At 40.3% G+C, this 13,198-nt stretch overlaps 1 protein-coding gene across 2 annotated transcripts in view; it reads left to right on the forward strand.

Annotated features, from left to right (window-relative positions):
* The window catches only part of LOC124140352, a 53,438-nt gene that overhangs the window by 18,871 nt on the left and 21,369 nt on the right, over positions 1 to 13,198 (forward strand). For both annotated transcript variants that reach the window (XM_048383885.1, XM_046507891.2), the window contains exon 4: positions 1,506 to 1,620. In XM_048383885.1, coding sequence (XP_048239842.1) covers positions 1,506 to 1,620 — 115 coding nt within the window. The remainder of the gene's footprint in view (positions 1 to 1,505; positions 1,621 to 13,198) is intronic.

A 13,198-nucleotide genomic window follows, 5' to 3' on the forward strand; every position in this document is an offset into this window, starting at 1 on the left:
AACCAATCATTAATCTAAAAATTACCAATACAGCTCATTGCACTACCTCTTACAATGCATAACAAATAGCAGCAATAGTGTTGCCTGCATCATAAGACAGGCACTCACTCACACAGTTGCAGAGAGGAATCTCGGAGTAAGGACTTGCTTGCTTGATGCCAGTTTGCAATCGTCAATGTGCTGTTCATATCAATAATCCGAGCACTCAAATAGATCAGTAATTGTTTGTGATTGTTCTATTTCTCCGCACAAACAATTAAATAAGGCGGTGACTGAGCTCTCTGCGAGGTGTTAGGAATACATTGAGCCAGGCGTACTGACGTGATGAAGCTTGATGTACGACCAACAATGTCTTCCTGCTGGGAGCTGGTGTGTGCACATGCTGCCCTGTCTGGATGTCATGCTGATTGAGGTAGCAACGAAGAATAATGTTATTTCAGAGATTGGGCACTGATAGAACTAGGCCCTGTTCCACCAAGCCAACTTAGCACTCTGACTGTTATATGTCTGTGTTACATTACGGAATTGATGATCGCCTTAGTACTAAGATGGTTTTGTGGAATTGGACCCGGTGTTTGAGAAATATTCCCTTCTTGCACTACCAACTATTGAGGTATCGGATAAGTTGATTTTAAATGTTCTAGTTGTCCCAAGGATAAGTTGATTTTGAGTGTTTGAGTTGTCCAAGGATAAGTTGATTTTGAGTGTTCGAGTTGTCCCAAGGATAAGTTGATTTTGAGTGTTCGAGTTGTCCAAGGATAAGTTGATTTTGAGTGTTTTAGTTGTCCAAGGATAAGTTGATTTTGAGTGTTCGAGTTGTCCAAGGATAAGTTGATTTTGAGTGTTCGAGTTGTCCCAAGGATAAGTTGATTTTGAGTGTTCGAGTTGTCCAAGGATAAGTTGATTTTGAGTGTTCGAGTTGTCCAAGGATAAGTTGATTTTGAGTGTTTGAGTTGTCCCAAGGATAAGTTGATTTTGAGTGTTCTTGTTGTCCGAAGACAAGTTGATTCTGAGTGTTCGAGTTAAGTAAATTTCTCTGGAAACCTGTGAAGATCCAGGAAAGAATAGGTCTTCAGCAGCTCATGCTTGCTGTAAAAGGCAACTATGCTTGTCATTAGAGGCGACTAATGGGATCGGGTGGTCAGGCTCGCTGACTTGGTTGATGCATGTCTTAAGATTCCAATTGCTTGGATCGATGTTCATGACGTCAATCACTGGATTGTCTTGTCCAGACTTGATTATTTACAGACCTCTGTCATATAGCTGGAATATTTCTTAGTGCGGCGTTAAATAACAAACAAACAATCATTTATGTCAGTTGAGTTGATTCTGGAATTGTAAGAGAAACTGATGGTCTGGTGCCCACTTGTAGTTTGAGATAAGGGCTGTGTGTGACTCTCAGACAATGTCTCTAGGCATTAATTGATAAGGGTAATCATTGCTATTTGTCAAGCAGTTGGGAACTGACAGCCTCTGGCTTATGTGTGTTTCATGCTATATTGCAGATACCTTTCTGATGCGAGCGAGCTGATTGGATGGTGTGCCAACATACACATGACAAGTTGTCTCCCCGATGTGGTCATTATAGATGATATCGACCTGTATGCCAGTGATATCAAGGTATTATCAGTGTATTCATCATATTTCAGCTCATCAGTTATTCTGCATTTGTTTTAGATTTCTTTCTTGAAAACCTTTTTACCTGAAGTCAAGATGACTGAAATAGTTCTTGATTTGCATCAGGTGTATGATTTTCAGAGTTTCACTAGGCCATAAATTCAGGACCATAACTGCAATCGGTTTAAGTAGCCTTCAAGGCAGCGTTAGAAATTGGCACTAGTCCTATAGTCCTTGCCAAACTGCCCAATGGTAAAGGTATCATAAGGACTAGTAGAAATTTGGCCTTTTTAGGGGTTTTGCTATATGTTATCATTATAAGGACTAGTGGACGAAAACTGTAAGTTTCTAACCCTGCAAGGGCTTGTAGTTTAGGTTGTCCGTCAAGTTGAGTGAGTGAATGAGTGAGTGAGTGAGGGTCAGGCACATCAGCAACGATAGAAACTAGCATGTTTAGTCCCCTCGTCCTTATTATGATAACATACTGAAAAATTCTCAAAAGTGGCGAATTTCTACTCGACCTTATGATACCTTAACCATTGGGCAGTTTGGAAGAACTACAGGACTACTGATAATTTCTGTCGCTGACCAGTGGTTGATAGCATGAACAAAGTTTCACTAGAATGCATGGTACAGTGACATGTTCAACAAAGTCACACACTGTGACCACACAGTCCTCGTTTACTTAACCTTTCTGACCTTTATGGAGTTCTGGGATCTATTGCTCTCGCAATCTATTGCATTCGTCACCACTCGCCCCTTTCCGTAACCTGCAAGAAGACTTGTCCCCCTATCGATGAATGTTATGTGCGAAAATACGACAAACCAATCAGAATGCGCGTATGATTTCAAGTTCTTCGTCAAAGAATCCCTCAGAAATAATTTTTGATTTTACATATGTCTTGCATCTAAAAGTATACCCAAGACACAGTTAAATGTGTTCAATCATACTGTATAATTCCGCATGTCCAGCTTTGCTTTTAATTGCATCTAAAATATGTATAATATATGGGGAAATATATGTGAACCATTACGCAACGAGTTGACAATTGTTTTTGGTATGCCCGTTTGCGCTAAGACGGAACCCAGTTGCTATTCGGCTTGTCCCGGAATAACACGAGTTGGTCACGAATGTCATGGCTGATGTAGGTTCAGGTTTGTAGCTGATTGCGTGTTGTCTGTCAACTATCAGTTGTCTCTGTCTGGTAATGTTTTGTGTCAGAATTGAGGAATGAACCTGGAACTTTAGCACAACTCTGACTTCAAGAAATTTAAATTTAACATTTGTTTTAAGTATAAACAGATTCTTCAATTAAAGGCATTAAGTAAGTAAAGGTGTAAATATAAGGGGGGAAAAAACTCCATCAGTTTGCATAAAATAAGTTCCCCTGTGTCTTAAGGGCACACTTAAAAATCACACTTGTTTTGAGAAAAATACTTTGTGATGAATTTTATGATTTGAGAGGGTTGACAACTAGTAAACTGGACAAACTCATCCAAAATGATGAATATATGCACAGCTCATTGAACAGATTTTTATATAATTGTTATTGGATAGTGTTGTTCTAGATAGCACTGTTCAATTCTAAGGGACACACTAAAACAATCTTAAGAGAGCCTTTTGGACCATTTAAACAAAGCTACAATTTTATCCCTGGAATGTCATTTAGCCCCTCAGTTAACTAATGCATACTCATTGTGAGGGAGACCGCCTCTGCGGTCTAATGGTAGAGCGTCCGCCTGGAAAGCGGAAGATGCGGTGTTCGATCACCGGCCAAGCCATACCAAAAGACGTTAAAAGATGGTACTTGTTGTTACCCTGACTGGCGTTCGGGATCAATTCTAGTGGTAGAGCGTCCACTCGGAGAGTGGAAGATCCTGCGTTTGATCACCGACCACGTCATACCAAAAGATGTTAAAAGATGGTATTTGTTGTTACCCTGTCTGGTGCTCGGCATTAAGTGGCTAAAACAAGGACTGGTCGGCTGAGAGTCAGTATACAGTGTCTGAGTGGGGTATTCATGTTAAACTGCAGCATGGTATCTCAGTGAGCTAGCACTATAAATCGGCATCAGTCCGGACTAGTACAAGCAGCCACACACACACACACGTGCATGCATGTCGCTATATAAGTGCAATAATCTTGGACGCGACGTTAAATCCCATTTCACCTCACCACTGTGTTTGCTGACTTTGATTATTCTCATGTGGCCCCTGCCCCTAAGACCAGCAGGTAGTCCACCACAGAGTTGATGACCCAGCATCAAAAAAGCTTGTACATCCTTAAACCTCCCTTGATTCCACCCATGTGCAAAATGTGTTCACTGACAAGAAGGCTTTATTTTAGTCATGCATAAGCATAATGTAATCTCTACATAAGGTTCATTCAGAGCCCTTGTCCCCCTCCCCCGGCTTCCATTCATGTTCACTGCTGTCCTCTAGATGGTTTCTGGTGTCAGAAAATATGTCACATCACGTCCTCATCCCCTGTCCTCATCCCCCGTCCCCATCCCCCGTCCCCATCCCCTGTCCCCATCCCTCATCTACTTTTCATGTTCACTCCTGTCCTCTAGATGGTTTACACTGGTGACAGAAGACTACAGTAGCAGACGTCACGTCACACCTCTATCCCCTAAGCCGGTTACTGTACTTTTCATGGCAACTCCTGTCCTCTGGATGGTTCACACTGGTGACAGAACGTCAGAAGACTACAGTAGCAGACGTCACGTCACACCTCTATCCCCTAAGCCAGTTACTGTACTTTTTATGTAAACTCCTGTCCTCTAGATGGTTTACACTGGTGACAGAAGACTACAGTAGCAGACGTCACGTCACACCTCCATCCCCCTAAGCCGGTTACTGTACTTTTCATGTCAACTCCTGTCCTATAGATGGTTTACACTGGTGACAGAAGACTACAGTAGCAGACGTCACGTCACACCTCTATCCCCCTAAGCCGGTTACTGTACTTTTCATGTCAACTCCTGTCCTATAGATGGTTTACACTGGTGACAGAAGACTACAGTAGCAGACGTCACGTCACACCTCTATCCCCCTAAGCCGGTTACTGTACTTTTCATGTCAACTCCTGTCCTATAGATGGTTTACACTGGTGACAGAAGACTACAGTAGCAGACGTCACGTCACACCTCCATCCCCCTAAGCCGGTTACTGTACTTTTCATGTCAACTCCTGTCCCCTAGATGGTTTACACTGGTGACAGAAGACTACAGTAGCAGACGTCACGTCACACCTCCATCCCCCTAAGCCGGTTACTGTACTTTTCATGTCAACTCCTGTCCTCTGGATGGTTTACACTGGTGACAGAAGACTACAGTAGCAGACGTCACGTCACACCTCTATCCCCCTAAGCCGGTTACTGTACTTTTCATGTCAACTCCTGTCCTATAGATGGTTTACACTGGTGACAGAAGACTACAGTAGCAGACGTCACGTCACACCTCTATCCCCCTAAGCCGGTTACTGTACTTTTCATGTCAACTCCTGTCCTATAGATGGTTTACACTGGTGACAGAAGACTACAGTAGCAGACGTCACGTCACACCTCTATCCCCCTAAGCCGGTTACTGTACTTTTCATGTCAACTCCTGTCCCCTAGATGGTTTACACTGGTGACAGAAGACTACAGTAGCAGACGTCACGTCACACCTCTATCCCCCTAAGCCGGTTACTGTACTTTTCATGTCAACTCCTGTCCTATAGATGGTTTACACTGGTGACAGAAGACTACAGTAGCAGACGTCACGTCACACCTCTATCCCCCTAAGCCGGTTACTGTACTTTTCATGTCAACTCCTGTCCTATAGATGGTTTACACTGGTGACAGAAGACTACAGTAGCAGACGTCACGTCACACCTCTATCCCCCTAAGCCGGTTACTGTACTTTTCATGTCAACTCCTGTCCTATAGATGGTTTACACTGGTGACAGAAGACTACAGTAGCAGACGTCACGTCACACCTCTATCCCCCTAAGCCGGTTACTGTACTTTTCATGTCAACTCCTGTCCTATAGATGGTTTACACTGGTGACAGAAGACTACAGTAGCAGACGTCACGTCACACCTCAATCCCCCTAAGCCGGTTACTGTACTTTTCATGTCAACTCCTGTCCTATAGATGGTTTACACTGGTGACAGAAGACTACAGTAGCAGACGTCACGTCACACCTCTATCCCCCTAAGCCGGTTACTGTACTTTTCATGTCAACTCCTGTCCTATAGATGGTTTACACTGGTGACAGAAGACTACAGTAGCAGACGTCACGTCACACCTCAATCCCCCTAAGCCGGTTACTGTACTTTTCATGTCAACTCCTGTCCTATAGATGGTTTACACTGGTGACAGAAGACTACAGTAGCAGACGTCACGTCACACCTCAATCCCCCTAAGCCGGTTACTGTACTTTTCATGTCAACTCCTGTCCTATAGATGGTTTACACTGGTGACAGAAGACTACAGTAGCAGACGTCACGTCACACCTCTATCCCCCTAAGCCGGTTACTGTACTTTTCATGTCAACTCCTGTCCTATAGATGGTTTACACTGGTGACAGAAGACTACAGTAGCAGACGTCACGTCACACCTCTATCCCCCTAAGCCGGTTACTGTACTTTTCATGTCAACTCCTGTCCTATAGATGGTTTACACTGGTGACAGAAGACTACAGTAGCAGACGTCACGTCACACCTCTATCCCCCTAAGCCGGTTACTGTACTTTTCATGTCAACTCCTGTCCTATAGATGGTTTACACTGGTGACAGAAGACTACAGTAGCAGACGTCACGTCACACCTCTATCCCCCTAAGCCGGTTACTGTACTTTTCATGTCAACTCCTGTCCTATAGATGGTTTACACTGGTGACAGAAGACTACAGTAGCAGACGTCACGTCACACCTCTATCCCCCTAAGCCGGTTACTGTACTTTTCATGTCAACTCCTGTCCTATAGATGGTTTACACTGGTGACAGAAGACTACAGTAGCAGACGTCACGTCACACCTCAATCCCCCTAAGCCGGTTACTGTACTTTTCATGTCAACTCCTGTCCTATAGATGGTTTACACTGGTGACAGAAGACTACAGTAGCAGACGTCACGTCACACCTCTATCCCCCTAAGCCGGTTACTGTACTTTTCATGTCAACTCCTGTCCTATAGATGGTTTACACTGGTGACAGAAGACTACAGTAGCAGACGTCACGTCACACCTCAATCCCCCTAAGCCGGTTACTGTACTTTTCATGTCAACTCCTGTCCTATAGATGGTTTACACTGGTGACAGAAGACTACAGTAGCAGACGTCACGTCACACCTCAATCCCCCTAAGCCGGTTACTGTACTTTTCAAGTCAACTCCTGTCCTATAGATGGTTTACACTGGTGACAGAAGACTACAGTAGCAGACGTCACACCCCCATCCCCGTCCCCTGGCAATTATTTATGTCCACTCCTGTCCTCCAGATTGTTTACACTGGTGACAGAAGACTCGCAGACGTCAAGTCTTGGCTGATGGTAGTGGGTGGAGTGGATGTCAAGTGTGTCATTACGAAGTGTACATATGTCTAGCTGACACTCACTGTTTATTTGTGGATAATGGGTGAAACAGAGAGAGTCTGATTTGTATTGACGTTTGTGCCAATTCCTGATCATGACTGTGTTGAAGACTGGGAAAACCACAGGCAATACATTGTTAATCATCTTGTGTGAAAGCCCCATTGATTATATGACATCTCTGTCGGCCCTGTTGACCCAAGGCCAAATGTGTTAATTAATTGCCTTTTACATTCAATTAAGTGACGAAAAGGCTTCATTTACGGACACACTGTTAAATCTTGTATTTGTAATTGACAGATTTTTCAGTGGAATTTGTGTGGGGGTGTGGAAAATCGATTATTTTTAAAGAATTTACTTTAAATCCTTAACCATAGTTTCATACAGAAGTGAACTGGAGACGCACTTGATTTTCTTATTTTTACGTGTCCAGTAAATAGTTGATCAGTAACCTCATTTGTCCTGAGTGTAAATGAATGTTGTTTTAAGCAGTAGTTGACAGTAGTCTGCTCTATCAGGGCAGCATTTATATGACCAGTCAAACCAGTGGATGATAGCATGAACACACCATCAGGATGTGATGACACACAACCAACCACATAGGGGAGGGGAGTTTGGATGGTAGGGGGCTGCAGGTACCAGAGTTACACAGTTTGGCGATGCTGAGAATAAAAAAATAAAATGATGTTGTTCTCGGCACCTGATGTACCATTTGATTCAACAGGGCTTGCTGTTCTTCATGCTGTCTCAGGGGAGGTCGGGTAGCCTAGTGGTTAAAGCATTTGCTCGTCACACCAAAGACCCGGGTTTGATTCCCGACATGGATACAATGTGTGAAACCCATTTTGATGTCCCCCGCTGTGATATTGCTGGAATATTGCTAAAAGCGGCGTAAAACCATACTTACTCACTCACTCATGCTGTCTCAAGGATATCAGCAGTTTTCCTGAAAAACCAACAGTGACAGTGATATGGCCTGCCCGAGATCCGGGATGCTGGTGGGGCTCTCATTGACTGACCACTACCTATATTTGTCCTGTTATACATAATTAAACTGACTTTGTTCTGAGGAATGTTGTCAGGTTGTGGGAGAATGCACACCTCGGTCATGCAGCATTAATTATTGATACAGGTTTGGCTGTTTCCTTTGGACATTTTGTATCATCTTGCATTTCAGTGATATTTTCATGACAGGGTTTTAGTATAGGATTTCTGTGAATGAGCGTTACAGTATTTTGTTATTTGATAATATCTGTTCAGATTAAAAGTTGATGAAGTGAAAGCATTTCAGCTTGAAGATGAAGTCTTGTATAGGGAATAAATTCAAAGTGATATGTGGGTATTATTAACAGTCATCAGTGTATTATCTTATAATTGAGGATATTTATGCTAGGGCTGAGATGAGTCCAAAATTACTACCCGGTTATCCACCCCTCTATTACTCGACCCTACCTGGGTACCCACTGCAGGTCTCAAGAGGTAGGTACGAAATGTCTGATTAGGAATAGTAACCCTGAAAAAATGTATTTAGATGTACACTTTTTAAATGGTCTGGTCATGCATACACTGAAGCTGACAGAAGTTTTATCTTTATTCAAACATATGAAAGGCAGAAAGAAATGCGAACATTAGTGACTTGTAGTGTAACCATGGAGATCTAGACAATTTTTGTCATTAGACAATATGTACCCACCCGACCCGAGTACCCAAGATACCTGTCCCAGCCCCAATTCATTCCACATTCAACAGTATATTATCTTATGACTGTGGGGTATTATACAACATTCAACAGTATATTATCTTATGACTGTGGGGTATTATACCACATTCAACAGTATATTATCTTATGACTGAGGGGTATTACACCACATTCAACAGTATATTATCTTATGACTGGGGTAGTATACTAAATTCAACAGTATAGTATTATCTTATGACTGAGGAGTATTACACCACATTCAACGGTATATTATCTTATGACTGAGGGGTATTACACCACATTCAACAGTATATTATCTTATGATTGGGGTATAACAGCACATTCAACAGTATATTATCTTATGACTGAAGGGTATTGCACCACATTCAACAGTATATTATTATCTTATGACTGAGGGGTATCATACTACATTCAACAGTATATTATCTTATGACTGAGGGGTATTACACCACATTCAACAGTATATTATCTTATGATTGAGGGGTATTACACCACATTCAACGGTATATCATCTTATGACTGAGGGGTATTACACCACATTCAACGGTATATTATCTTATGATTGGGGTATAACAGCACATTCAACGGTATATTATCTTATGATTGGGGTATAACAGCACATTCAACAGTATATTATTATCTTATGACTGAAGCGTATTGCACCACATTCAACAGTATATTATCTTATGACTGAAGGGTATTACACCACATTCAACAGTATATTATCTTATGATTGAGGGGTATTAATACTATTATACCACATTCAACAGTATATTATCTTATGACTGAGGGGTATTACACCACATTCAACAGTATATTATCTTATGACTGAGGGGTATTATACCACATTCAACAGAATATTATCTTATGACTGAGGGGTATTATACCACATTTAACAGTATATTATCTTATGACTGAAGGGTATTACACCACATTCAACAGTATATTATCTTATGACTGAGGGGTATTACACCACATTCAACAGTATATTATCTTATGACTGAGGGGTATAACACCACATTCAACGGTATATCATCTTATGACTGGGGGGTATTGCACCACATTCAACGGTATATTATCTTATGATTGGGGTATAACAGCACATTCAACGGTATATTATTATCTTATGACTGAAGGGTATTGCACCACATTCAACAGTATATTATCTTATGACTGAAGGATATTACACCACATTCAACAGTATATTATCTTATGATTGAGGGGTATTATACCACATTCAACAGTATATTATCTTACGACTGAGGGGTATTACACCACATTCAACAGCCTATTATCTTATGACTGAGGGGCATTATACCACATTCAACAGAATATTATCTTATGACTGAGGGGTATTATACCACATTTAACAGTATATTATCTTATGACTGAGGGGTATTACACCACATTCAACAATATATTATGTTATGACCAAGGGGTATTAGGCCACATTCAACAGTATATTATCTTATGACTGAGGGGTATTATACCACATGCAACAGTATATTATCTTATGACTGGGGTATTTTACCACATTCAACAGTATATTATCTTATGACAGAGGGGTATTATACCACATTCAACAGTATATTATCTTATGACTGAAGGGTATTATACCACATTCAACAGTATATTATCTTATGACTGAGGGGTATTATACCACATTCAACAGAATATTATCTTATGACTGAGGGGTATTAAACCACATTCAACAGTACATTATCTTATGACATGGGTATTATACCACATTCAACAGTATATATCTTATGACATGGGTATTATACCACATTCAACAGTATATTATCTTATGACATGGGGGTATAATACCTCATTCAACAGTACATTATCTTATGACATGGGTATTATACCACATTCAACAGTATATTATCTTATGACATGGGTATTATACTACATTCAACAGTATATTATCTTATGACATGGGGGTATAATACCACATTCAACAGTACATTATCTTATGACATGGGTATTATACCACATTCAACAGTATATTATCTTATGACATGGGTATTATACCACATTCAACAGTAAATTATCTTATGAAATGGGTATTATACTACATTCAACAGTATATTATTTTATGACATGGGTATTATACTACATTCAACAGTATATTATCTTATGACATGGGGGTATAATACCACATTCAACAGTACATTATCTTATGACATGGGTATTATACCACATTCAACAGTATATTATCTTATGACATGGGGGTATAATACCACATTCAACAGTATATTATCTTATGACTGAGGGGTATTATACCACATTCAACAGTATATTATCTTATGATTGAGGGGTATTTTACAATATTCAACAGTATATTATCTTATGACTGAGGGGTATTATACCACATTCAACAGAATATTATCTTATGATTGAAGGGTATTATACCACATTCAATAGTATATTATCTTATGACTGAGGGGTATTATACTACATTCAACAGTATATTATCTTATGACATGGGGGTATAATACCATAGCCAACAGTGCACACTATCTTTTGACTGAGGGGTATCATGCTACATTCAGCTTATCACACAACAGACACATGTTGTAGTTATGAATGCATGTTGGTCCACACAGAGACACTGGCAGTCAATGACTGGTCCCTGGCAGTGGCTGCAGGCAGGCAGGGAAGGCTTGTGGATGACTCACCCTCTCGGCCAGCACAACTCACATTGATCAACTGGTTGTAGTAACGCGGGAGACTTCCATGGTGAAATGACGACCCCTGGCCCCTCTACAGGATTAGCGGATAATAGCCTAGGTGGAATTAATAGATGCATGAGGGAATACAAGTTTGTTGACTTGATTAAATTACATAATACATTTGGTTAATAACTGATAGTTGAACAAAATGTCCTCCTTTGACGAACTGAGTTTCAGTGCAATTGTTATTTTTTTGTTTTTTTAACGTTGAAGCTTTAAGAAGGAAACAACTGCGCAATAAATACTGACAACCCTTGTTCTGACAGGTACACATTATGTGCACAGTTTGACATGAAAGTTATTTGTTTGGGCCCGCCTCAATTATCACAACTCAGTTGTGGAATATTGATATTTTTATTATTTTCCAAGTTTGTTTCAAATATCACTGCATGGTGTACTGACCTCTAAAATATCACATGTTTCTTTCATTTGTTTAAAAGCAATATGGCAATTAAGAATCCATTTTCATCAGATCTGTTTTTTTATGCAGTGGTTCAAAAACTGATACGTTTTGTACTTGAAATCAATCAAAATTCGGATGGCTAGTGTATATTTACATTAGGTCTTAGTTCGGAAGGCTTTTTAGATCTAACTTCATAGCAACCTATATGGTATTAATGCCAGTGTGTACTCAAGGCCGAAAGCCCTATAGATTTCCTAACAACTTTAAAATCAGAAATAATTATGAAATGGACTATATAGTGCTACTGATTTATCACATCTTCTGTGTAATCAACAAACTCCTTGTTTTGACAGACCAGGGTAGCTGAAGGTTGTTTTAATGACAATTGGGGTAAAACTGAAATTCATTCATCAAATTTTCTTTTCTTCTCAAAGTGCTGCGTGTTTCATATTGAGAATGGAAATAACCAAATATTTCCCTATATGTAAATATTGCTAATTTATTTCATCAATCAATATTTGAATTTGAAAGTTTTATTTGATTAGATATTTGTTGTTATTATGAGCGACCATCCACGTTGAAGACATGCTTTCAACCAAGTCACCAAACCTTATCACCCAATCTATTGTCGATTCTTATGATAGGCATATCTGGTATGTTTGCTGGGGACCTTAGTCTGTCTTACAGACCCTGATACAAATATATATCCAATACAGCCCATGCAAGTCTATAATGTTTGGCAAGTCTAGATCACTGCAGTATCTGAAAATGAAGAGAGTCACTGGGCTCCTTTTTATTATATTTTTATTAAGATAACTGAACAACTGTTTTTTTATGTACGATATGTTCATTTCATAGACTAGATTTTAGTCTACTGGGGACCTATTCTTACCCTGAAACCCCATGGAGGAGGGAGCCTGCCCTACAAACACAATATGTTCCATGGAATCTTGGAACCCTACCTGCTGGACATTTACAGTTAGTAAACAAGTAACATATCTTTCTTCCTAGGATTTGCTGATCCTGAAGTTAGTCAATCCGGACAATTTTAGCAGGAATGCAGCTGTCCAAATTAATAGAGGATTTTCATACTTTGTTTATGTACACATGTGTGTTACCATATTCAACGTAATAAGCGCCCAGGGCGCTCTC

The sequence above is a fragment of the Haliotis rufescens genome, unplaced genomic scaffold, assembly GCF_023055435.1.
Source record: "Haliotis rufescens isolate VD_foot unplaced genomic scaffold, xgHalRufe1.0.p SCAF_5, whole genome shotgun sequence".
Lineage (NCBI taxonomy): Eukaryota > Metazoa > Mollusca > Gastropoda > Lepetellida > Haliotidae > Haliotis > Haliotis rufescens.